Source organism: Natrix helvetica (genome assembly GCF_964273705.1).
Source record: "Natrix helvetica genome assembly, chromosome: Z".
NCBI lineage: Eukaryota > Metazoa > Chordata > Lepidosauria > Squamata > Natricidae > Natrix > Natrix helvetica.
In genome coordinates, this window is record NC_138554.1 from 102,841,113 (window position 1) to 102,867,286 (window position 26,174).

At 35.8% G+C, this 26,174-nt stretch overlaps 1 protein-coding gene across 1 annotated transcript in view; it reads right to left on the reverse strand.

Annotated features, from left to right (window-relative positions):
- Positions 1-26,174, reverse strand: part of HDAC9 (histone deacetylase 9) — a 506,624-nt gene that overhangs the window by 8,467 nt on the left and 471,983 nt on the right. The window contains exons 27-28 of the mRNA XM_081970663.1: positions 20,282-20,366; positions 11,490-11,637 (exon numbers count right to left, since the gene is read on the reverse strand). Of these exons, the coding sequence (XP_081826789.1) occupies positions 11,490-11,637; positions 20,282-20,366 (233 nt within the window). The remainder of the gene's footprint in view (positions 1-11,489; positions 11,638-20,281; positions 20,367-26,174) is intronic.

Here is a 26,174-nt window from a genome sequence, read left to right on the forward strand (position 1 = left end):
AAGTTGTGGGTGAACCATCACAGGAGGCATTTAAGAAGAGACTGTATAGCCATTGTCTTGAATGGTATAGGATCTCTTACTTGAGCAGGGGTTTGGATTAGAAGACCTCAACGACTCTGTTATTCTGTTACTAGAAGTCCGTGGAGAGAATTAAACAAGCACATATGAGAAGCTTTTGATTTATATTATATGCCTCTTGAAGGTTAGAAATATTACTGAACAAAATACAGAAGAAACTGGATACACTTAGTCTTAAGAAGAAGAGAGGGAGAAATATTTCAGCACTTTTCAGATACCTGAATGAGTCATACTAATGGAGTCTATTTGGAGTGCATTTTTACCATTAGAAAAAGTTTCCTGACAAGAGAGGTAGTTTGACAGTGGAAACAATTATTCAGATGGGTGGTTGAGTCTTCGTTATACTGGACAACATTTTTTTTCAAAAGTGATTATGATAGAATTCTTCAAACTAAATACAAATATACAGTAATTTCAAAATGACTGTATCATGTAGGAATTTTTAATTACTATAATGTATTTAATCACATAATGTTTCCAAAATGTTGCATACGTTCCACAGGGCTAAAAATATTTTGCTGCTGATTTTCATTTGTCTGATGATCTTGCTGTAATATTCAACAATCACCAGCCAGCATTAATAGATTCCAGTCGGCCTAAATCCCCCTTTTCCTTTGTAACAATGTCCTGGTGAAAACTTTTACCATGTTTGTCACTGACTGCATCCAGATTTTTGGCGTAGAAATCTAAGTGTGAATTCAGAAAGTGAATCTTTAATGACATTTGCACTTCATATATGCTGACAGAAGGTTAATCAGCTGAATGTATTTTGGTGCTCTGTAATTGTCAGGAAAATTCTCAACAACATTCTTGAATGTTTTGCAGGAGATTTTCTCTGGTACCACTAACAGATCTTCAAACTACTTGTCATTGGTGATATATCTGATGTGTGGACCAACAAAACTTCCTTCCTTGATCTTGGCATCAGTTTCTTGGAATCATAGGTCTCAAATAACAAAAACCCTCACCTTCCTTGTTCATCACTTTCATAACATTTTTAATCAATCTGAGTTTTATGTGAACCGGAGGTAAAAATATCTTTTTTAGGCCAATAAGTGCTTCATTCATGTGTCACATTTTTCTGCGCTGAAATTCTTTAGGAGTGATCATTCTTTTTAATTTAATGCAACTGTCTTGCATGGCTGTTCCAATCCCATACACATATATAACAGTGTTTGGTATATACAAGCTGCATTCCAATCAGTAGAGCCACTGTTTTTAGATCTCCATAGCAGGGGTGAAATTCAGCAGGTTCTCACAGGTTCTGGAGAATTGGTAGGGGAAATTTTGAGTAGTTCAGAGAACCGACAAATACCTCTGGCTGGCCCAGAGTAGAAAGGGAATGGAGATTTTGCAGTATCCTTCCCTTGCCACTCCCACCAAGCCACGCCCACAGTGCCAGTAGTAAAAAAAAAATGAATTTCACCACTGCTCCACATATTTTCCAGTTGTCCTAACTGTGCTGGACATGCTTCAAGAACAGTTCCATGTTTTTGTATGTTACTTTCATGTGTACAGCATAGTCAACAGGTACTGATGAGTATAAATAGCAATTGTGTAAAAATAGAAGATTTCTATAAAATGGGATGTGATAGATTAAATTACAGGTTGCTTTTGTGAATGGCAATCAAAAATCTATTAAATATACTATACAGGAAGCAAAATCTTTGTTCAGTATTATTGGGTATGCATATGTACTGTAAAGCCTAAACACATCATTGACTTGATGCCCCATTCCAATTGTACAAATGTAAGATTCTATGATTTTGTGATGTTGCTGAACAATATCTCTTGTGGTTCCAGACAGCACAATAATAAACAATGCTTGGAGTTGTAGTTCAGAACATTTTGGAATGTAACATATTGTTCTGGATTCTCTAGGTATTAAATGTTTTTCTCGAGTGTTTCTAGCATTTCTAGTGTTTCTTTCAAGGAGATTTACCTAGAGCATTGCAAAACCCTAGATAAATTGACATGCTCAAAATGCAAGTTTTCATATGGCTGAGACAAATACCATGAATTGCACAGCAAGTTCATATTTATTTGGAAACAGATCTACATGTCAATGTAATGGGTAGGCTTACCATCAAAGTAGCATTGAGAAAGTCAAAATTCAAATGTCTGCCTCAGCTATGATACTCATTTTGACACCTTAGGGTCTCAATATTTTTATTCTCAATATCATCATCATCATTATTACCACTGCCACTATCTAAATTCTGCTCCATGAAAACCAGGAAAATGTTCTGACTTATGGAAACCTATCAACAGACAGCTAGATAGCTGGAGTATCAACATCAGCTCACTTAGGTAAGCAGCAAGAATCCTTCTTAACGGGATCAACAGCAAGGGGGGTGGGGGAGTTCAGATTTACTAATCACTGCACTTGCTGAACACTTCAATACCAAGTGAGTAGAATCTGAAGCAATATTGATCGAAATGGTATCAGTTAAACAAGCATTCTTGGGACTGACTGGGTTTACTTTGGGATATCTTCTGGGAAGCAAGGCAAACTAGAAGAACTTCTTGTTAAGTTCAAAAAAGAAAAAGGGAAAGCTAATCAATATTTTTCTTTAAAAATTACGTCAACAATGTCAACTCCATGAAAATAGATAGAAGATAAGCTGAATCTGTAATACCTTAATTTTCCTATGTTCAAATCTTCACAGGGATAATAACTATAACCAGAAAGATAATGACAAATCTTGGACAAAAGAATAATTGTAGAAACATTATGTTAACCATAAAAGTACTATTGGCAAAGACATCATTTTCCTAGTTGCAATATGTGGGTGTGAAAGTTCAGAAAGAAGTTTTATATATATAAAACTCCCATATCTAGGCATACCAGAGGTTGTAACAAAAATATGCATGCATGCATATATATATATATATATATGTATGTATGTATGTATGTATGTATGTATGTATGTGTGTATGTGTATGTGTATGTGTATATGTATATGTATATGTATATATATATATATATATATATATATATATATATATATATATATATATATATATATATATATATATATATATATATATATATATATGTATGTATAACTATATGTATAACTATATATATTTGTTTTCTGAAGTTTTCGCGGGTGTTTGTATGTACGTCTTTGGTTGTTTGGGTTTTCTCCCGCGTAGAATTGGAAGTATCTTCATGACATTTCGATGAAGTCTCATTCATCATCTTCCGGCTGGTGCTTCCGACTTGGTGCTTGAATGACGTGCATCGAAACGTCGTGAAGATACTTCCAATTCGACGCGGGAGAAAACCCGAACAACCAAAGACGTACAAATATATATATATATATATATATATATATATATATATATATATATATATATGTGTGTGTGTGTGTGTGTGTGTGTGTGTGTGTGTGTGTGTGTGTGTGTTGTATTTGTACTGATAAATAAATAAAGGGAGACTAGTATAGATCCATTTCGAGCTAATTAGCTCTCATCAGCTAGCCATACCCTTACTGGGATTTGAACCTGGGCTGTTATATATCTCAGGCAGGAGTCTTAGCCACTAAGCAACAGGCTCGCCTCCTTATCAGTTGAGCCAGGGAAATAGGTATGTATTTGTGTTACAACCCCTGGTATGCCCAAATATGGGAGGAAGGTCACTACTCCCTCTTTCTGTCCTTTCGGTTCATCACAGAAGACCATGCAGGCAGAAAACCATATTTTTATTTTTAATGTTGCCTGCATGGTCTTCTGTGATGAGCCGAAAGGACAGAAAGAGGGAGTAGTGACCTTCCTCCCATATTTGGGCATACCAGGGGTTGTAACACAAATACAAACCTATTTCCCTGGCTCAACTGATAAGGAGGTGAGCCTGTTGCTTAGTGGCTAAGACTCCTGCCTGAGATATATAACAGCCCAGGTTCAAATCCCAGTAAGGGTATGGCTAGCTGATGAGAGCTAATTAGCTCGAAATGGATCTATACTAGTCTCCCTTTATTTATTTATCAGTACAAATACAACACAAATATAAAAAGGCAACATTAAAAATAAAAATATGGTTTTCTGCCAGCATGGTCTTCTGTGATGAGCCGAAAGGACAGAAAGAGGGAGTAGTGACCTTCCTCCCATATTTGGGCATACCAGGGGTTGTAACACAAATACATATACATATATACACACACATATAACACAAATACATATACATATACATGTGTGTGTGTGTGTGTGTGTTGTATTTGTGCTGATAAATAGGCAGTTGTATTAGCCACTAATTTGGGCATACCAGGGGTTGTAACACACACACACACACACACACACACACACACACACACACACACACACACACACACACACACACACACACACATATATATATATATATATATATATATATATATATATATATATATATATATATATATATATATATATGCTTTGACAGTGATGCTCGAGAACATGAATGAAAATACCTTGGACTCCAAAGAGGCCACATAATTTGGTATTGGACAAAGCAAAAGTAGAGTACTCTGGCAAGAGTTGTTTGTGTAACTCTGATGCTTGGAAACATCAAAGGCAATCAAAAAAGAGGCTGTTAGAAGACAAGGGGAGAATTACTATCCGCTCGATACACACACATGAAATTACAAGAATTTAAAGAAGTAGTTACTGACAGACAATCTTGGGGAATTTTATCTATTAGGTCATGAAGAATGGAAAGAGATTGAAGTAATGACCAACAACTTTCTGGTAGAATGGGAATTCAGAATGAAATATAAAATCCATTTCCTGATGTGAAAAGGTATCTATTACTTTTTGATCATCTATTAACTTGAATTGACAGGTTCATCCAGAAATCATTTTCCACACAACTTGAGAGCACAAAAATGGAACAGGAAATTTTTGTAATTTTTGGAAGGTTCTGTGCATACACAGAGCGTCCGTGATGACGTCTGGGTGGGTGGGTGGAGCCTCTCGCCTCTGCCATTACCCCTGCTATACTGATATACTGGTATATGGCAGTGGTAATGGCGGAGGTGGAAGGCTCCACCCACCTACCCAAACATCATCACGGATGCTCTGTGCATGCACAGGAGGTTCTGTGCATACACAGAAGCATCGCGTATGACCGAAGCAAGCGCGCATGCAATTCTGAACCAGTAGCGAAGATATGAGGAAACCATTACACACACACACACACACACACACCAAGAAAAAATGAATTTCTCAGAAATTGAGTTTTGCATTAACATTACTAAACATATACAAATTTATGTGTCTCAGTTTTACTTTCAGAATCCAGTCACCTTAAAACAACAGAATTCTGTGTTCCATGGGATTTATTAACAAATAAAGCTGAGCAGAAATCAGACTACAGCAACAGATCATTCAAAATTCAGGCCACTTTGTTCCTGCTGACTAATTTAACATGATGAATATATCTTTTACTCCAGGTGTAAGGAATTTATTGATTTTCTGAATTCCATTTTATCTGACTATAAGTGTCTTCTCAACTGTAATTTACCATTCAGTTTTTGTAAAGATATTGAATAAATAAGGTGGGGAAATGAAATAATCATATCTAAATTTCTACCAGCTTGACTGACATATGTATGCCAGGACACACTGATTACAGCAACAGAAAGAACCTGGGAACCCAATTACCTGGTGGATTCAAGACCTGATATTACTAGCAATTTGTGTGTAAGTTGTCCATCAGTATAAATTATATATAGATATTGTCAAGGACATGTGATAATCCTTTATTTAAATATTATGTAAATTTTCATATAAATATGCATCTATATATGCATGACAAGAAGAGAGAAAGAGAGAAACAGTAATTCTTTTTCTTTTTGTTATTCTTTAATACTTTCGTCTTTCTTTCTGCTCTATTATGTAAATAAAGCAAAACAACAAACAAATAAGCCCACTCTGTTAATAGGATGAGGGGGGTGGTGGTACCAGCTTTATTTAAGATCTTAGCAAATCAAGTTAAGTGGAAAAGAGACCTGATTAGGACAAAAAATATGTCTCAAAATATGTCAGCCACTAATTAGTTTAAACCCTGTAATTTGATATGTCAAGCTAATTACATTTTATTTTTGCTATTCCAAAATTTGGTTTTATTTCACCAGAAAAATTAGATTTACTGAGTCCTAAATTATAATAAGCATTGCATTCTAAAAGAACACAAATATGTTTCATGTCTGAATCTGAATTGCAAAGAAACTTTAAAATGCTATTTTTCTTTTCTTATGAATTCTTACTACCTGGATTAAAATTCTCCTCCTCATGTAAATTCTGTTCCAAGAAAAAAATGTCCTTTATTTAAAGGATATAAGTAACACCTTGTACCATTTGTGTAAAAATCTTGTCCTGCTTTATTATGAATGCTGTTTAGCATTCATCTTAAATGTATCATTTATTGCAATATACTCTTTTTGCTGAACTGGGATGAACAAATAAATGCTATGGTGTTCAGAAAGGGATAGGCAATCACAAACGATCTGTAATGGAGGTATGTCCTGTGAAGATTTTTGTAGACATTTCCAATTCAACTTCACACATTATTATCATTAATGCCAGCATTCTCAATGGTCGGAAATTTATTTTTTAGATTTCAGATTCAGTATCATGTTCATCAGTGTTTCTTAAACTTTTTTCTCACAAAACTGCTTCCTATTTTTAAAAATTACAGAGCATGCAAAAGGACTTCTGTTTTTATGGGTTATATTTATTGATATTTATATTAAATATTAAATTTAATGTATTCCATAGAATATTGATTAATCATGTAAAAACTATTAAACTATTATATATTAACATAAATAAAATGATTTTCATAAAAGTCACTATATTTAAAATAAATAAATAATAATAATAATAATGAGAACAGTGATATGGTTTTAAAGTTTTTCAGATATTTTCAATATCTGGCAAATGATGTTTTTGCAGATCCTACAGCGGGTCTTGGGTTTTCAGACCACATTTTCAGAAATACTGACACAGTTTATAATATGAATATAGGAAATAGGAAAAATTAATCAAATTTATATAGTTCTTTATTAATGACATGCATTTGTGTAGCTCGTAAGAGATTTCTACAGTGTTTAAAAATTAAGAGAGACTTTACTGAATTGTATTTTCATAAATGTAGTCCTTGAAGAGCTTTCATTACCAAACTAGGTAACCTCATCAATTCTACCATAGTAGAGATTAAAATTTGCTCTCATTTTATATACTAGTGGCTTGCTCTATTATTGTTGGTGGCAGTGATCTTGATGATTCCTTGATTGGACTGTTATTTACTATTTGTTTGTCTGAGTTGGTAGTTTCTTGATTGGCATATTGTTTGTTTCTGATTATTGTTTTAATGTTAATCTTGATGTTAATTTCTGCTCATCTGGGTGTTGATTGCTGGTGAGGACTGTTTAGGTATTTTTGTCTCGTTTTTTACTTTTTGATTGTTTCTTTGAAATGATATATAGATGTTGTTTATCTCTACTGTATGTGCCTATTGATTTGTCTGGGAGCCAGTCTTTCTAGAATTCTCTAGCCTTTTGGAGCTTGGTTTGGTCTAGATTGCTCAATTTCTCAGTTGAAACTTTGGTAAGTCTGTCCATGTATTATGAAATTAAGGAGTTTTCATAGATCTTCTGACTGGTATGCATTGATGTGCACTTCTAATCTTTAGTCTATTTCTCCTAGATGGTAGTTATGAGAGCCCTTACACTGTTTCTTGCTGGGTCTTTACATTGACTTAGGATGTTTTGGTTTGTGTGCTATGATGATGCCATGTGGTTGTAATAGTCTGTTGATGGTTTCTGAGATGTTTTTGAGGTATGGCAGTGTTATCCTTTTCACAGCTTATGTTAGTTGTACTCCACTGAGTTGAGTGGTCAGGCACTTTTTAATGGAATTGCATGAATATCCATTTTATTGGAAGATGTTGTATAGATATCTGTTTCGTTTTTCTGTTGTTCATGTAATGCTCTTGTGGAAGACTGAATTGTTGCTTTCGTAGTGGAGCACTTGATTGGTGTGGGTAGTTTTATGATAGATTTGTGTTTCAAATTTGCTCTTGATGCCTCTGTGATGAGCCTATCAGGAAGGGTATATTATTGTTTTCTTTTTTCCTATAGAAATGTATTTCTTTGAAGGGGCTGCTGATGGTTTTGTGTGTGTTCTCTAGTTGGTGCTTTTTTATTACAACAAAGGTGCCCTCTATGTACCTAATCTATACTTGTTGCATGCACTGGAATGCTACAGATTCTGGGCATTGGATTAGTCTCTGAAACAACCAAACTCAGAAAGTATCAAGGACCTCACTGTTCAACTGTTCTCTTTTATCAGTATGAAAGAAATCTTCTGACAACTCATAGAAGTGTGTAGATCCTTGTCAGCCTGATGTGGTTTTCCCCACCCTTTCCCACCTCACCCCAGGGAAGGATGATACTTGCAGAAATTTATTTTTTTCCCCAACAATCCTTTTGGCATAGACTCTCTGGGAATAAAACATCCAAATTTACTTGTAACAGAATCTGTTATGGAATTCATTTTAAATCCTTAGACTTGGGCAACTCAATACTTTACAAGCAAATTCTACCATTGCAAGTTCATGATGAACATACTTAGACCTGCTGGATCTTGGGGATTAAAGATAACAGTTGGTTTATGTGCCAGTTGCAGCCAAATTTATCTATCCAACTAATTAGGGTCAGAAAGCTACTCTGCTAGGTGGCTTATACAAAAAGTTTCTTTTAGTAGATCCACAACTTTCTTTTCATAACAATCAAAGCAATTCATTTGTAAGGGATTTGGTTGTTTTTGACTCTTTATTCTCCTTTCTTTCACTCAATGGATTCAGTCCAATTCTATTCCATTTGGACTTTTCCTTGTTCTGCAGAAGTGCCAAAAGCATTTGGCTTGAATAAAAGTAAAAAGTGTACAATGCCTTTTTTAAAAAACAGAGACACTGTAAAACTTTTCTGAGTGATCAGAGAGAGAAAGAGCGCAGCAGAGACAGAGAGACTGCTCTGTGTATTGAACTATTCACACATCATGTGGAAATACTTGATTGGTGAAGTGAGTTGGCAGTTTTTCTTTCATTTTATAGAATTGTTAAATTCATATCCAAGTCAGCCGCATTTGGTCAATGTGAAATAACAGTTGACAAGCAGGGGAAATGAACTCTCCTTCGTTATTCATTGATCCCACTTCACTTTAAAAAAGGATTATTTGCCTTATTCATAGAAAGGCAACTCCTGGATTTGTCCAAATCCAACTCCTGGATTTGCACAAGCATTTTTTTTATCAGTTTAAGATAATCCTGAAACTTCCTTGTTCTTTTTTTGTGTAGGACAACATCTTAAGTTACATTGCCACTTTTATCCTGCTCTTATCTTCTTAATTACTATATTACTAAAGACACTTGTCTACTTTTAAAAAAAACTGTCAAAAATGTTTGCCATTTTTTGGTTCTTATCATATATTCAGTTTATTCTGTAAATGACTTTTTAAGTCAGAGATGACAAATAAGAAAATCACAAGTCACATATGTCCATAAAACCTAGGGGTCTCTACCTCCTCTACGTATACGTATACGTCTACATTTGTGTATGTATTGTCCATATTTGTACTTATGTGTTTTTATTGTACGCCGCCCCGAGTCCTTCGGGAGAGGGTGCGGCTAACAAATAAAATTTTATTATTATTATTATTATTATTAGAAATTGTCATATTGATTTTTGCAAGCTCCTCTAGGGCCCTTTTTTATCTGAAAAGCGCATAACTACATATAATTATGTATTTATATTTCATCTTTATTTCATCATGAAATTCAAGGAAGCACACATTAGGATTCCCAGATGTCTTTTCATGCAGCTCTTAGCAAGATCAAGATAGGCACAGCTTCAGCAGGATTATTTCATTGTATGCTTCAGTCACACTGGTTCCACTTGCTCTAAGCTCCCGAATATTTCCTGACTTGAAACTGATCAGGTGAATCGATAAGGTTCTGAATGGAGATTCAAATACTATGTTTGCCTTCTTCCCCGCCCCCCTGAAAACATTGGGAGAATCCTTGGTGAAACTAATATTTCATTTCAAATTCATTTCTGCAGCTGAGTTTCCTACTTTTCATGTTAGGAGCCTATGTAATATCTAAGCATGCCTTGAGTAGAAATATTCCACCTCCATCTTACATCTATCTTATTAGTATTCATTAATGTAACACATTTGCTGCCTGAGCATGGTTTTCTCAATGAATATTTAATGTTTATGAGGTCTACATATATCACATAGAAGGTATATATGGGAAAATGTATAAAGGGTGGAAGATGGAGGGATTGAAAGTTTGCAGGATTGTATGACTAGAGTATACTGAGAATCCAAACACAAAATCCAATTGGATTGGGATTTGGGAATATCATTTAGCACATTAATGAAGCCAACCCTGGGAATGACTTATTCATCTTTTTTCATGAAGCTGTGTCTTCTGATACTTAAGATATTACTTGGTATTTTGACCCACTTATTACAACATTAGTGGATATTAGTGTTACATTCCAGGTGCAGCAAATATTTCTTTTTAAAAAAATAATGTATGATGATTCTCTTAGCTGCTGTTTTCAAAAGCTTTAAAGGGGACAAGCTTTGTTTAACCCTAGGAATAGTAACATAGCAATTGTCCTTTTCTCAGGATCTTCAATCCTTTCAACAAAACTTGGGTAATAAACAATAACAATGCTGTAGGTGTGGTAATAAGCTACAGATGTAAGAAATAAGCTACAGATAATATTCAATTTATGATTGCAACTGGGACTAGATTTCATGTTTTCTTAGATATTTCCAGTCATAAGTGGAGGTACCCACATGATTGAACCTGATTTTGCAACAGTTTTTGTAACAGGTTGTAAAGCAAATCTTAATTAATCCAATGCTGCATTCATAACTAAACATATTCTTATAAATGGATGGTTTTTCTTGAAACTGATAAAAATATCACAAATTGCGGTCACATGACTGTGAGATATTGCAACCAGTCGTAAAGGTGAGCCAGTTCCCAAGCATCTGAAACAAGAATCCCAAACCCATGTAGTATTTTTCTCTGCATTTCGAGTTTAAAAACAGTTTAACAGAATAACAGCGCTGGAAGGGACCTTGGAGGTCTTCTAGTCCAACCCTCTGCTCAAGCAGGAAACCCTATAACATTTTAGACAAATAGTTGTCCAATTTCTTCTTAAAAACATCCAGTGTTAGAGCAGCCACATTCTTTAGGCAAGCCATTCCACTGATTAGTTACACAAAAGATCCTGGGCTTTAAAAAAGAGAGAGAGAGAAAGAAAGAAAGTGATACTTTTAATGTATTTTCTCAATCATGTCCCTAATTTATTTGACAATTTTAGTGTGTACGATTTTGGACTTACCTGCCATGTCCTGGTAGAAATGACTGCTCAACATCCACTGAAAGTAAGGCCATGGCTGAGACTGCCTCTGTCTCCTCTCTCTCTTGAGTTTCAGCCAGCTTACAGCTAACTGGCACGATGTAAGGCTTCACAGACTTCCAGTACTTCCCTAAAGAAAACACACCATAATTTATGGGAAATTTCACTAGCACGGTGGTATAAACCCAAGTAGTTGCTTAAGTCCAACACAGAGAGCTTCTAAGTATACGACTATGAGTAACTGGGATTCCAAATGACTGTGATGAAGTTATGGCTCTCAGTGCCAAGTTGGAAAGTTCTCTCTCTTTCCAAGTTCTATGTCACAGCCTTCTGAGAAAGTAATAAACTGAAAAGATCATCACAGAATTTAATGAACTCCGAGCATCTGAGACGGAATCACTGAGGATTTTTTTTCTGTAGAGTGAGTATTTACTACACTATCAATATTTTAAAGATCTGGCATTTCTTAGAACTGGAAGATACATTTCTCACAACTGTAAGTATAAAACAGGGTTGGTGAAGAGAAAAAGCAATCCAGAAATGACTATGACAGGAGTAGAAATTAGAAGACTAGAACAGATCTTTCTAATAATTATGCCATCAGAAAAATCAGTTTTGTTAGTTCTGGATGTTCTTTCATCTGCAAACATCGGGAGATGTACTAGAACAATAATTTATTTGACATGATTATATGCACTGGGATTTTCCCTTTTTCTTTTAATGTCTTTGAATCAGTGTTGATTCCTAATGACTGCCTTGTTAAGTCCCTGAAGTTTTCTTGGCTAGATTTCAGAGGTGGTTTCCCTTTGCCTCCTTCTTAGGGTTGAGAGACAGGGACTAGCCCAAGGTCACCTAGGCTTTGTGTCTAAGTCAGGATTAGAATTTGTGGTCTCCCAATTTCTAACTCAATGTCTTGACTATGATACCAATCTATCTCTCTTTAATATCATATTTTTTAGGAAAGCTTTCAAAAGAGATAGGGAAAAAAGTAATGGTTCATGAACCAGTTTGGCACGGACCAAGGAACAGTGGATAGAAACCAGGAAAGGAACAGTGGATAGAAGCTATCCACTGGCTGGATAGCTTTGGACCAGTCATATGTTTTTCAATCCAACCCACCTCACTGTTGGGTTTCTGTTATAGAGAAAATAAGAGCATTAGGTGTGCCATGGGATGACTAAAACATCTCTTAAAAATGCAGAATAAAATAATAATGACAATAATATAATCTTTGGGTTTTATTAAAAAAAAGGTTTTTAAAATCCTGCTGGTGATAACATTTTTTTAAAAAAAGAAACAAACCAGATAAATAAATAGACAAAATATTATGGATTATGAATAACATTATGAGTAGCACACACTTATTTTTCTGATATCATAATTTCCCTTTGGTGTGTCCTCCAGGTGTGCTAGAATTGACACCTTTACAATTCCACAGAACAATTATTGGGACTTGGGTTCCTAGCACATTGAGGGAAGGAACCAATTTAATGAAATCTGACTTCCTGCTTTCTAATTGGGAATGTGGAATACACGAGTCTGAGTAAGTTTGTATTTCTTCCAAAGATCTGCTACAGATAAATTCAAGAATATTCCTGGGAACTTAGAGTACACTTTATGGAGAGGACAGTTTTTTCATAGAATACTGAAACCGGTTTTTTAAATCATTGGTGTAATGGCTTTGAACCTTTTCAGATCCCTAGAGGCTAGAACCTGCAATCTGCATATGAAGCAACAAAGGGTCTTGTGTCACTTTGAAGACTAGTCCATTGAATACAGCTTAAGCTTTTGAAAATTCTGCTTAACAGAAAGGGGTACGTTAGAAAAACCTAAATCTAAAATGAAAGTGTGCATTAATTCAAAAATTTCAGATTTAATTGGTTCAATTAAATTCCAAAATTTGCTGTATAAACATATATGAAAAGCATCTTTTATAGCGAACTGTTTTTATTGACCATGTTAGGATAAATTCAGAATTTTCAGTATACCCACCACTGCTTTTTTTTTTTGCTACACTATGCCATATGCCTCTAAATAAGGTTACCTTTAAAAGTGACTTGCATCACTTAAACTGGTTGTATCATATCAAATCTTGGTATGATCCTTGGGAAGTTGGGTGGGAAAGCTCTTTTGGTTTCTTTTTCCAAGCCAAAAATAGTCAAGGAATCTCAGCAGACATCAAGTTGTAGTACATTTAGTGCTGGAGTCGGGTCCTCTACTATTCTATCAGCCCATACTTTGCTAGAAGACTGCAAGCAAAAGTAGTCACATACTGTATATGAGAAGTCTGTGCTAGGTTTCCAGCAATGAGAAGGTGAGTTATTTTTATTAAACTATATTAGAGTCCAGCTGTAAATACAATGATTTGGAACTAAACTGGAAGCAAGTTCCTTTTTGCTGTAATACGGTCTAAATAAAAAGACACGGTTTCTTTCATCCATCTGTTTTCTAAATAGGTATTCTTATTAGACGTGGTAAAATGGCTAAGAAGAAGGTAAAAGAAAACTAGCTTGATCAACTTATGTAACATGATAGGGAGACAGTTCCTTTGAAAGAAATTACCAGAACTCCTTAAGTTGTTACTAGGATCTATATATAATGGAGGATTTTATGGGGATAAAGTCTGAAATACATTACAAAATTAAGATTCCCAGCTGCAACCTTATACCCACTTAACTTAGACTAAGTCCCATCTGAACTCAATAGGACTTGCTTCTGAGTAATGTATGAAAATGCACTAAAAGCATCAGAAAATTGGCTTTTTTCCAACTTGTAAAATGCTTGACATTCCCCACGTCCTCCTGTGTTTAAGGTACTATAATTGTTAGATCTGGAAAAATAGCTTATACAAATACAAAAATAACGTTGTTATCAAACTACTTAGAAACTACAATAAAACAAACAAACAAAGTTATAGGGATGTTCCACAATGTTCTCACAGACCATGAAGCCATAGTTATCATTTTCAAAAGTATTCAATCCCATTTATTTATGGATCTCAGTGTTCACAAAATGGGTGATTGAAGAAAAAGCATATGGGTAAGGAATTGAAATATAGGAATAATACCCTACTTTGCTATAAATGAAATGATATTCCATGGTTCACTTTTGAGCTTCTGTCACGGCATTAACATTTCAAATAATAGTAGCCCACAACTAGAATCTTGGCCTTCTATAACTGCATCTTTCAAATTTCATCTGACTCAAAATCTCACAAATGTGCCAATAACAACTGGCCAAAGTAGAGACACTTTCACTTTTCCTATTCCTTTCATTGAAATCAGCACAACACTCAATGTTCTCATGTTTGCTTTGATCATTTTTCTAAGCAGACAGAATGAAAATGTATTATAACACTCACAAAATTGTGTTCAGTTCTTTTTTGTTAACAAAAATGTAAACTATCCCAAATATTTCCCTGTCAGTTGTGGAAATATGATTTTTTTTTCTTATTCCTTTTTCTTTTTCTTTGCAAAACGGCTGTATTTTGCTTAGTGGGAGGCAATGAAGTTTTGTTGTTGAAGTGCCTTTGTGTTATACAGAAACCTTGTTTGGGAAGTTTAGTTTTGAAAGAATCTTTTCCATGCAATTGCAAAAAGCTCTTCTGATTATTGGTACTATCAAACAAAGGTTTTAAACACCTTAATGTGAAGCAATCAAGAGCTTTACTTTGTTTTAGAAATGGAAGAGGCCAACAAGCAGCTTTGAAGGGATGTTTGCATACTTTTTTTTTCAAAGGAAAGCATCTTTCTGAAGCTTACAAGACTCTGCATGGAATGTACCATTAACAGATAGCTAAGATGGCAGACATTGGGAAATTCTATCAGTGACTGTACTGTGCTGGACTACAAGACTGTTGAGGCACTGATCATAGCGGCACAAAAACAGACACTAAGCAGCAGTTCTACCACACTAGACAGGACCCAAAGTGCAGACAGTTCAACACATAGTGGCATTGTGTACAAGAACATTTGCATAGCATATGCCATCCCATAGAAGATTGGAGAATAAGAAAACTAAGATTCGATGAGACTTCCTGATCCTGACAAACAAGCGGGTACCAGCCAATCTACCAGACTTTATGATAAGAGATAAAAGACCAAGACAGCCATATGATAGATGTAATAGTGCCAACTGATAGCAAATCAGGAAGAAGGAGTACAAGAAACTAAAGAAGCACAAGGGCCTGAAGGAGAAATTGGACATGATATGGAAAATAAACTGGTCCCATTGGTGGTAGAGGCTGTAATTGCTAAACTAGGAGTGTGGCTCTATGAGATCCCAGGAATGACATCAGAACTCTGTACAGAGTAGTGAAGGGCTAGGAACAGCTATGATTCATTATGATGCAATAGCCTCAAATTCCCAGATCTCTGGTAGAGGACTCGAGATTAAAGATACATACCATCCATAAGAGGAGAAGATATTAATCAAAATGTTAATGTAATTCAGGATTTATTCATGTTTAGCTTTGACAATGCTTTATTTTCTTCTCTATAAATTCCACAAAGATGCATCGGTGGGGAATAGAATAGAATGTTATTCTATTGGAGTGAAAGGGACCTTGGAGGTCTTCTAGTTCAACTCCCTGCCCAGGCAGGAAACCCTATATCTGGGATGGTAAACCTATGGCACACGTGCCACAGGTGGAACGCGGAGCCATTTGTCAGGGCACGCAAGGCGTTGCCATGTCAGCTGGCCAGCGCGCATGGGCGTACTGGCCAGCTGAGTTCAGCCATTTTTAAAGCCATTTTTGCCCTCCCCAGGCTTCAGAGGCTTTATAGAAGCCTGGGGAGGGTGAAAACAGCCTCCCCGCCCTCCCCTGGAGGCCCTCCGGAGGCTTCAGGGGCTTCCCTGAAGCCTCCGGAGCACAAAAAAAAAACGGTCCTATGAGCAAACCAGAAGTTTTGGACTTCCTGTTTGCTCTTAGGGCTGATTTAAGCCCTTCGGAGCCTTCAGGGGCCTTCTGGAGGCTTCCCTGAAGACCCCAGAGGACAAAAAATGACCCCATGGACAAACTGGAAGTGACTTCCAGTTTACTTGTACGGCTGTTTTTAGTCCTCCGGAGCCTTCAGGGAAGCCTCATGAAGATCCCTGAAAGCTCCGGAGGACGAAAAACGGCCCTATGAACAAACCAGAAGTTTATTCCCAAACTTCTGGTTTGCCCATAGGGCCATTTTTTTTCGCTCTGGAGGCTTCAAGGAAGCTCCTGAAGCCTCCGGAGGACCTCCTGGGGGGTGGGTTTGCTCTCCCCAGACTCCTATAAAACCTCTGGAGTCTGGGAAGGGTGAAAAAAAGCATGCAGAAAATGGGGGGGAGCACCTGTCATGCACGCATGCATGCTGGGAGGTTCATGTATTGAATTATGGGTGCAGCACGCCCACGCACAACCCCTCTGCGCTCCCCCCACTTATGGCACGCGAGACAAAAAAGATTCGCCATCGCTGCCGTATATCATTTCAGACAAATGGTTGTTCAATCTCTTCTTAAAAATGTTCAGCATTCGTCTGGTCCACTAATTTTGTCACTTTGTTGAAGAATGCAATAAGATTTGTTTGCATGATCTGTTTTTGTCAAGCCCATGTTAAATTTTGGTTACAACTTTGTTTGCCTCTAGATCAGGGGTGTCAAACTTGCAGCCCGTCACACATTGGCCACACCCTTGCTTGATTTAGCAAAGGGAGAAAAAGTCCTGATACGCAATGATGATGTAAATTTGGCACACATGTTCTAAATGGTCACTGATAGTTCTGCAGTTTCCTGGATTTATTTTCCCCCTTTTTTGAAGATGGGAACTACATTAGCTTTTTTCCAGTCCTTTGGTAGCTGCCCAGTGGTGCAGGATCTTTGAAAGATATAGCTCAATGGTTCTGAGATCATGTATGCATTCCTTCAGAACCTTGGGATGTAATCCATCTGTTCATTGAGTTGAACACATCTAGGGTAGACTGGTGCTCATTTGCCATTTTCTTACCTATTTTAACTTGTACTCCTAATCTGTTTTTTTAATGGTAAGTTTTTGATAGGTTGGGCTGTTTTTTCCTTTTGCATAAAGACAGAAGCAGAAAATGAGTTAAGCAGTTCTGCTTTCTCCCTGTTGCTTGTCGCCTTCTTTCCACTTTCTCCCATTAATGGACTAATTGTTTTTTGACTTTTTTCTTGTTTTTTACATGTTGAAAGAAGCTTCTTTTGTTGTTATTTATGACTTTTGTTGCAAGCCTTAGTTCATTTTGCATCTTAGCTTTCCCCACTTCATCTTTGTAAATTCAGGCTAATTGCTGATATTCTACCTTCTACTTTTTATACTTGTCTCTTTTGTCTTTCAATTTATCAGACAGTTTTTATACAGCCATGCTGGTTTCTTTTCAGAAACTGTTTTTTTTCTTCATTAGTATTGTGCTAGGCTTTTATAATCTCACTTTTTAAAGTTTCCCAAGTTTTCCCCTTAAGATTCTCAATCCATGGAATCCTTTCCAAGATCTCTCTAAATTTATTGAAATTAGCTCTCTTAAATTCCAAGACTCTAGTTTGACTTTGTTCTATTGCTTATGCTGGCATAATGTTGAATTCCAATATTACAAGTTTCCTGTAGCTTCAACACCTTCTATAATTTCCTTTATATTAGTGAGAATTAAGTACAATATGGCTGATGTCCTAGTTACCCTCTAGTTTTTGGGAAACCAAATTGTCTGCTGAGTTTGTCAGGAACCTGCTTGATCTTCCATTTGGTGCAGAGTTTGTCTCTCAGTTGATGTCAAGATAATTAAAATCCTGCATTACTATTGTAATGTGCTTCCTACATTACCTAATTAACTGACTAGCAAAAAGTTCATCTATTTCCTCAGTTAGGTTGGGTGGCCTATAGTATACACCTATGGCAATGTCATTTCCCCCCTTTTATATTGACCCAAATGCATTCAAAACAGTTTTCATCATTGTTGTCCTCTGTTTCTGTAGATATGTAATTATTTTTTATATATAGTGAAACTCCACCTCTTCTTTTATTTTGTCTGTTTATTTTAAATTATTTAAATTCCTCTAACTGTAGCCATTGATCCAAAAAGATGATATATTCCTGACATAATTCAAACATGGGTTATATAAAAATGAGGATCTAATATCATAAAATATTAGTGTGACTGCAACATTGAAAAAAAAGTACGAGAATGATCATGAATATGAGAATACTTTTTTATATATTTCTGAATTTATATAGATTAATGTCTAGGACAGTGATGGCTAACCTTGTTGTTGCTGCGTGTGGAAAGCATGTGTTCACACACCTCCTGATGCCCTGACCCCAGGCAATGCAGGGAGTGACCCCTTGTTTTCCTCTCATCGCCTGCGTAATGCCACATGACCCTCATGCATGGGCCCCGCCCAGTAGTAGGTTCCAGGCAGTACAGCCCAGTACAGCCGTACCAGTAGTCAGGAGCAGCGGCCACCATACCAGTATGGTAGCTCGTTTGGCCCACTCGCCCATCAGTGTTCCATACCTGTTTTTGAAGCAAACAATTGTGCACTCGCGCTCAGTGTGTGGCGCCTGCGTGAGTTCTGGTGAGCAGCTGGGTGTCGCATTGGTGGAAGAGTGTGCATGCATGCGCAGCACACGTCATGCACAGCGCAAGTCCATTGCGTGCACAAACAGACCACAAGCAGTGTATTGGTAGCAGCACTAAGAGCATCCCAGCATTGGCCCCGCCCCATGCGCACACAAACCCCCCACTCCCCTCCCAAGCATGCAAGTGCTTCTCCTGCATGTGCCCCACCCCTGTGCATGCACAATAGAGACCAAAAAAACAAGTGGCCAGCAGGAGGTGCGCACACATGTGCGGGAGAGCTGAGCTAGGGTGAGGCTTGCGTGCCCGCAGAGAGGACTTTGTGTGCCCCCTGTAGGTTCGCCATCAAAAGTCTAGGACATAACACTCTATACATCACAATAGTTGATGACTACAAGTTTAACTTATCAATGTGCTAATAGCAAAGCATATTAGTGTAGTTCAAAAAGAAGTGAAAAACATTGAGATTTAACAATGAAATACAGAGTGTATGGAGTAAATATTTAACATTTAACACCATAGCTAATAGAGCAACAATAGCAAAAATAGAAGAGTTGTCAAAATGGTTGAAAACATTAGAATTATTTACCTGTACAACATTCATCTTAAAAAAACAGCTATATTTAGAATTTTATACATATTATGGCAATATTTTGGAAACCCACATACTGTAAGACCAGTATGTATTTTTAGAGAACAAAATCTGAAGTACCCATATATCCAGAAAAATAAAAAAAGTAAATTAGAACGGGGTAGAAAACATACCATGACATTGCAGCCAATGCTGAGGATCAGCCACTGTTAGTTGCTTTCTGATTTGCCTCAATTTTCCTTCAAAATTTAAATGTGCCACCAGCTCCAAAGATTATGGGCTCTAAAATGAGTCCTGTCATGCATCTAGAAATGTCAGGTTCCTCAATATATTTTGAACTATAAACAATCAATTTTTATCCATGTCTTTTAATAGAAACAGTTGCCCAGATATTGAAAAGTTTCAGTTTATGGAAGAGCTGCCAATAGATTAAAAAAAACAAACCCAAAACCCCCAGGTATCTTCCAAACTTCTATTAACGGAGGGAGAAAGACGAAATTCACCAGATGACTATATGCCATGACTAGTCAGAAAAAATGACTTGTTTACATATCCTAAAAAGCAGTTCAGTTTAGTAACAGCAATACTAAATATTTAGGGATGAATTATCCCTAAAAACTTACTATGAATTGCAGTGGATTTTTGCAAAGAAACTATTGCATTCACATTAGGTGTTTGATGAAGGATGTCTTCAGAGATGGGTTCCAACTGAAAAAAAAAACAGAAGAAATCAAATACAAAAGGGTATGAATATACTGAAAATTCAGTGGAAGCAACAGCATATCAAAAATATTGAATTCTGAAACTATCAGTTAGAGAGATAACTTGTTGTGACTCTTCCTTGCTGTTGCATGGAGGGAAAGACAGTTTTTACTTTCTATTTTTCAACCATGTAATTGAATTCCAAGGGAGCTTTCCAATGACTGCAAGACTAATTTACAGAGACTCTTGAGCAGGTGCATGTCTATGTAATAGTCATTTAAAAATGTTAGCTATTTCGGTAATTTTGGTAAGCTACTCACAAATCAAATTCCATTGTGTCTATATGTGCAGCTGTACACCAAAACAAAACATTACTGAAGCTGCTTTAGAATTGAAAAGATCATATAATATCAACATCCATCCCATAGTTCATATGACTAAAATAAAAAAATAAAAAAATTCACATATTAATTTGATGTGCATTACACAATACCTGTGAATGAAACATAGTATTATATTAATATAGCATTGTATGTACAGTACAGTTATGCCTTCTAATGTTGAAATTTGTCTTCATATTCCTGTATAACCATGTACATGAATTTACTTAGATTATGGAAATATTGTCACTGTTTACACAGGCTTGTCATCTGAGTACACAACTTTATAATGTGGTACAATTATTTTGTAAGTAAGTATGTATGTAAGTAAAGAATACTTACAAAATTAATGAGAGCTTGGTAGTTGCAGTGTTTGCAACTACTTAAATTGGGAAGATAAAAGTCCACTAATCATGTTATCCCAATTACCCTGCTCACAATTCTAGAGATTATTTGGATGTTAACTAAAATAATTTTTTTCCTTGTATTAGCTTTAACATATTTATTTTCCAGATTGATATAATTCATTCTCAATAAAAATGGCAGGTTTATTGGAATGACGTTATTTATAGAGGTATAACTGCAATAAGCAATACTTTAAACAAATGAATATATTTATTGAAAAGGGAGACATGTTGTTGATAACACTTCACCAAAAGGCTAATAAAATTGGTTCCTAAAAGCATCAAAAATGCAAATCCAGCTCGGGAAACTAATGTTAATATGGGTCAAATGTGCATACTGGTGGTCCCAATAACAATAATGGATGAGTATAATAGATACATTTTATAATTTAATCAAAATGCAAATTGAACCTAAGCAAATATAGTAAATAATAATATAATTATTGTCATATATTTCATTATTCTCCCTTTGTGTCACCTTAGCAGCTTTAGCAAATAACTAAGAATTCATTTTAGAACTTTGGCCTCAGTTCCTTTAGTTTCCGAACCATTTCAGTAAAACCTCATCAGAATCCAGAGGTAGAATCATTACACTCTCACCTTTTGTGACCCAGATGAACTCTTGTTAGGAACCACTTTTTAAAAAAACAGGAATTATAACAAATCATGTTTTCTCTGAGAGGGAAAGAATCTGTATTTCAGAGAATAATTTCTGATGGCAATGATCCATTTTTTAAAATCATTAAACTAAATAGACAAGAGGGTGTCCCTGGAAAATATCATGAGACCTAGCAGTGAACAAAAGGAATCACTCTATAGCTGACAGACATTGCAACATCACCTTCACTCCTACGCTTCTTGGCATTCTATTAGCGCTGGAGCCAAAGAGCACAAAAACTGAAAGAGTGGAAATACATCTTTATAAAAGAATTTTACATAAACAACTGACTAAGGTCAGTGCAGGAGCAACAGAACCAGTTGACGGATATACTTGAAAAGATACACCAAGGGATATTTTTTAAACAGTTGAAGCTAACCCATTTGGCCTCTTCTATGTTTTCTTGCTTTTGTAATTAAATTTGGGTATGTACTGTATGAGAAAAGGCATTTTCAAAGAAATGGCATCTATAAGCACACTGGGTGAAGGGAGCCAAGGTATATTGAGCCTTTATAAAGAAATGTGAGCTCACTGCAAAATCATGCCCAGTTTTATATAAAAATGGGAAATTTGGGATAGAAGAAAATACTTTGTAAAGAATTGGTCTGTTTCTTCATGACTCAGCACTTTTCTGCTCCAGTGTCTCAAAAAAATGCTTATTCCTGCCCTGAGATTTGAGATCTTGCACTTACGTGTACCCTGTATGTTGATATTTAATTCATTCTCAATTCTACGAAGATAAAGATTCAATTGCATGGATTATGTCTATTCCTTTTAAAGGATTTTTTTTCCAGTGTCACTTCCACTGCCTTCATTCAGTAACTTGAAGATGCAAAGTTAGTCTCACCATGGTCAGCATTCTGCAGCCTCTGGGCAGCAGGTGTTTCCTTCCTGTCCCCCCAAGTCAAGGTTCAAAAGACTAAAAGCAATCAAGTTATTCTGGCACCTGAGGGAGAAAATTTCATGTTCTACTTTTCTTTAATGGAAAAACACAAAAAATAAATTTAATAATTGTCACATGTTCTGCTCTTTCAATTGCATTACATCCCAAATCAGCTGTCAGAGGTGGCTTGTCTCATTTTATCTAATGGCAGGATTGGTCCTAAGTATCAGCTTTAGGATGAGAACTTAAAAGTCAACCTAACCTTAGTTTTCTTTAGCAAAAGTTTTGTTCAAGTCAAGTGCTATGTATTTCTTAATCACAAAGAATTTTTCTTCAATTATAATTTCTGGTAAGATAAGTAAGAGATTATGAGGGGGAAAAATCCTTGCCTTTAAAATACTGATCTCATGCCATTATCTCAAGCAATTAGTCATCTAAACAATTTATACTTTGCAGTTCAAACTTTTCTTCTAATTAGTTGGAACAACAGGTCTCTTTGTTTTGATAGTTGCTTATATAATGAATGGATTTGCTTTCAAATCACCGAGTGCATCATGAATATCTTGAAGTAGCTTAATCTCCCTTGCCCCAAATACCTCAATTAAGGATTCAGTATTTTTACTTCAGATTTCAGAAGGGAGCTAACTGCTTAATCTTTTCACACTTCTCAAAAGAATATCCCTCTTAGTGGCTCCCTAGGGAAGTTTAGAAAGAGATTTTAAAGGGAAACAACCACTAGTTCCTGCCAAATTGGTTTCACCCAAGCTCACCAGTCATTTAACTGAAGAAGCGAAGGAGGCCCAGGCCTGCTCTTACTATACTCCAGAATCCCTCTTCACTCCTGACATTTTCACATCAGATGTTAATATATGAAGTGAGATCCTTTATACATTTGGCATGGGATCCTTTCAACCGGAAATATCATCTGCACAGGATTCCACATCATGACAATATTTTAAGCATAGTTTATCAAGCCAATGAACAATTCCACCTTGGACTTTTTCAATGAACATAACATGGTCAGCCCCCATGGATTTGTCCTTCTCCCACTTTAAACAAACTTCTGGAAACCTGGGATATAGGCTCAGTCCATCTCCTTTCTAGCTTTAAAAAGTGATGATAAAGTGACATAAATACTCTTGGGAAAAAGCAAACTGATTCTCATTGTAATACTGTAACCTTAAAACTTTACATTTAGAAGTTGGTCCCACTGGCTTCATAGGAATGCAAGTAAGTGTGATTTAGATCCAAGTTAGGTTTCTGTATAATTTCCAAATTTGGGCTGTAGTCCAAAGCACACATACTTGGAAATCAAATACATTGAAATTAATGGAACTCCCTTCCAAGTTAAATGCATTATAACTGAGGCATAATATTCCAAGGCAGCAGAATTGGTTCTTGTTGTGTCTTTTCTACTGATCAAACAAAAAGAATTCAGGAGTAGATTGTTTGTTGCTTGCTTTCCTGAAATTTTAGAAGAGCTAATCCAAATGTGTGTGCAAGGACTACACTAGATAGGGGTAGCATATGGAAATCAAGTAACAATACAAGATAATAAATTATGTTAAATGGATGAATAAAAACAATACACAACTGATATTGGTTTGGCTACGCCATGTCAAAGGGTATCCATCAAACCAGAACAGCCAGAGATGAACTGGAAGTTGATGCTATTTTATAGCATGATGAATTTCATAAGCAAATAGTTCTGGGATCCTATGAGTGGGCTAGAGCAGAAGGTTGAGGGAGCAAATTCATGTAACAGAGGAAGTTTTAAACCTGCCAATGCTAGAAACCGTGCCTTTACAATGTTTGTGAAAGGGTTATCTGAGGTGCAAAAAATCTGACAATCAAGAGAAGCTGGTTGCATTGTTTTCCCATGATTTAATTATAACTAAGTGCATCAAAGTTTTTTTAAAAAAATTCAATTAATTTGTAAGTTATGCAGTGATAGGCCTTATATTCTATTACAGGTATACCTCGACTTAATGACCACAGATGGAACTAGAATTTCCATTGCTAAACTATGGACCCAGATTGTGGGGGCAAGATGCTGACTTTGTAAACTGCTTAGAAAGCTCTGAGAAGCGGTATATGTCTAAATGGTAATATTAATACTAGGCAGTAAATAACACTCAATTTCATGATTTTTTGCTATGGTTGTTAAGTAAATCATAACAGTTGTTAAGTGAATCTGGTTTTCTCCATTGATGTTACTTGCTTGACATCAATTGGAAAGGTCTTAAAGTATGACCACATGACCACAGGATGCTACAATCATTTTAAAATGTATTGTTTGTCAATTATCCACATTTTAATCACATGATCATGGGAATGCGGTGACAGTCATAAGTGCAATGATTGTCATACATCATTTTTTTCAATGCCATTATAACTTTGGTCACTGTGGATGGTTGTAAGTGCATAACTACCTGTAATTTTAATTTTTTTATCCTTAGGGTTTCTTTGTTTCTACCCATTTTTTATTTTGCAATATCTACATTTTTTTACTTCTTGTTATTATTGTCATGTTTTTCATATTTAAATCATTAGTAAACTGTTCGGAGTCAGTTCGAATCAGGTATCATATAAATGTAATAAATAACACATAATAAAATTATATTTGTATAATTATATCCTTAAATGTTTAAATTATAAACCATCTTTCACTATTGCATAAAATGAATAACAGTAGCTAAGTAGAGCACAACATAGCTTCTCAACTGATAATTTCCTGTGCAAAAATCAGTTATATTTGTATGTGTATGTTTTGTTTTTTTCAAAAAGAAAGAAACATCCAGATTCAAAAGCAAATTCTTGTGAAGCACTTCTTGCTGTAATTAATCTGTATCTTCAAGCCTGATTTGTTCATTGTGAATGTTTGGAAGTAACTGTTTTGCTTACAATGGCTTATTTCATATGTATATCTACATATCTGCATATCTCTGTATGCCTCTGTGTGTGTGTGTGTGTGTGCGCGTGTGCGTGTGTGTGTGTGTGTATGCATCTACTGAAAAGTTGTGTAGATGGAATAGCATACTGTTGCATGAACAGAGAAGCCAAGAACAACAATAGCAATACAAAAGTATTTCAAAGCCTGCTGCATTCATGTTTATGAATTCTAATCCTCAGCACATGAATAAATACATTTGACAAACTGCAGAGTGCCTTTCTGACCTTTCTAATTTGAGTTCAGTTGCATGTGCCATCATGAGAAGTCAGTGCTGGCCTTGCCAGGTTTTTTTTTTAATGAAAGTGAGTGCAATGTTTATGCAATTTGGAAAATGGAGTTTCCACTAAAAAAAAAAGATTATAATTGTGACATTAATAGCCTTTAAAGAATTGTATCTTTAAATTATGAAAACCAGGATTTAGTCCTATCCTTTGGCACTTTGTTATTGAAGCTGTAAGCTGAAATCAGCTTTTTAGCTGATGGTGTGGTAAATAGCTAAGTAGTTAATTTGTTACTCACTAATGAATGAAATTCTC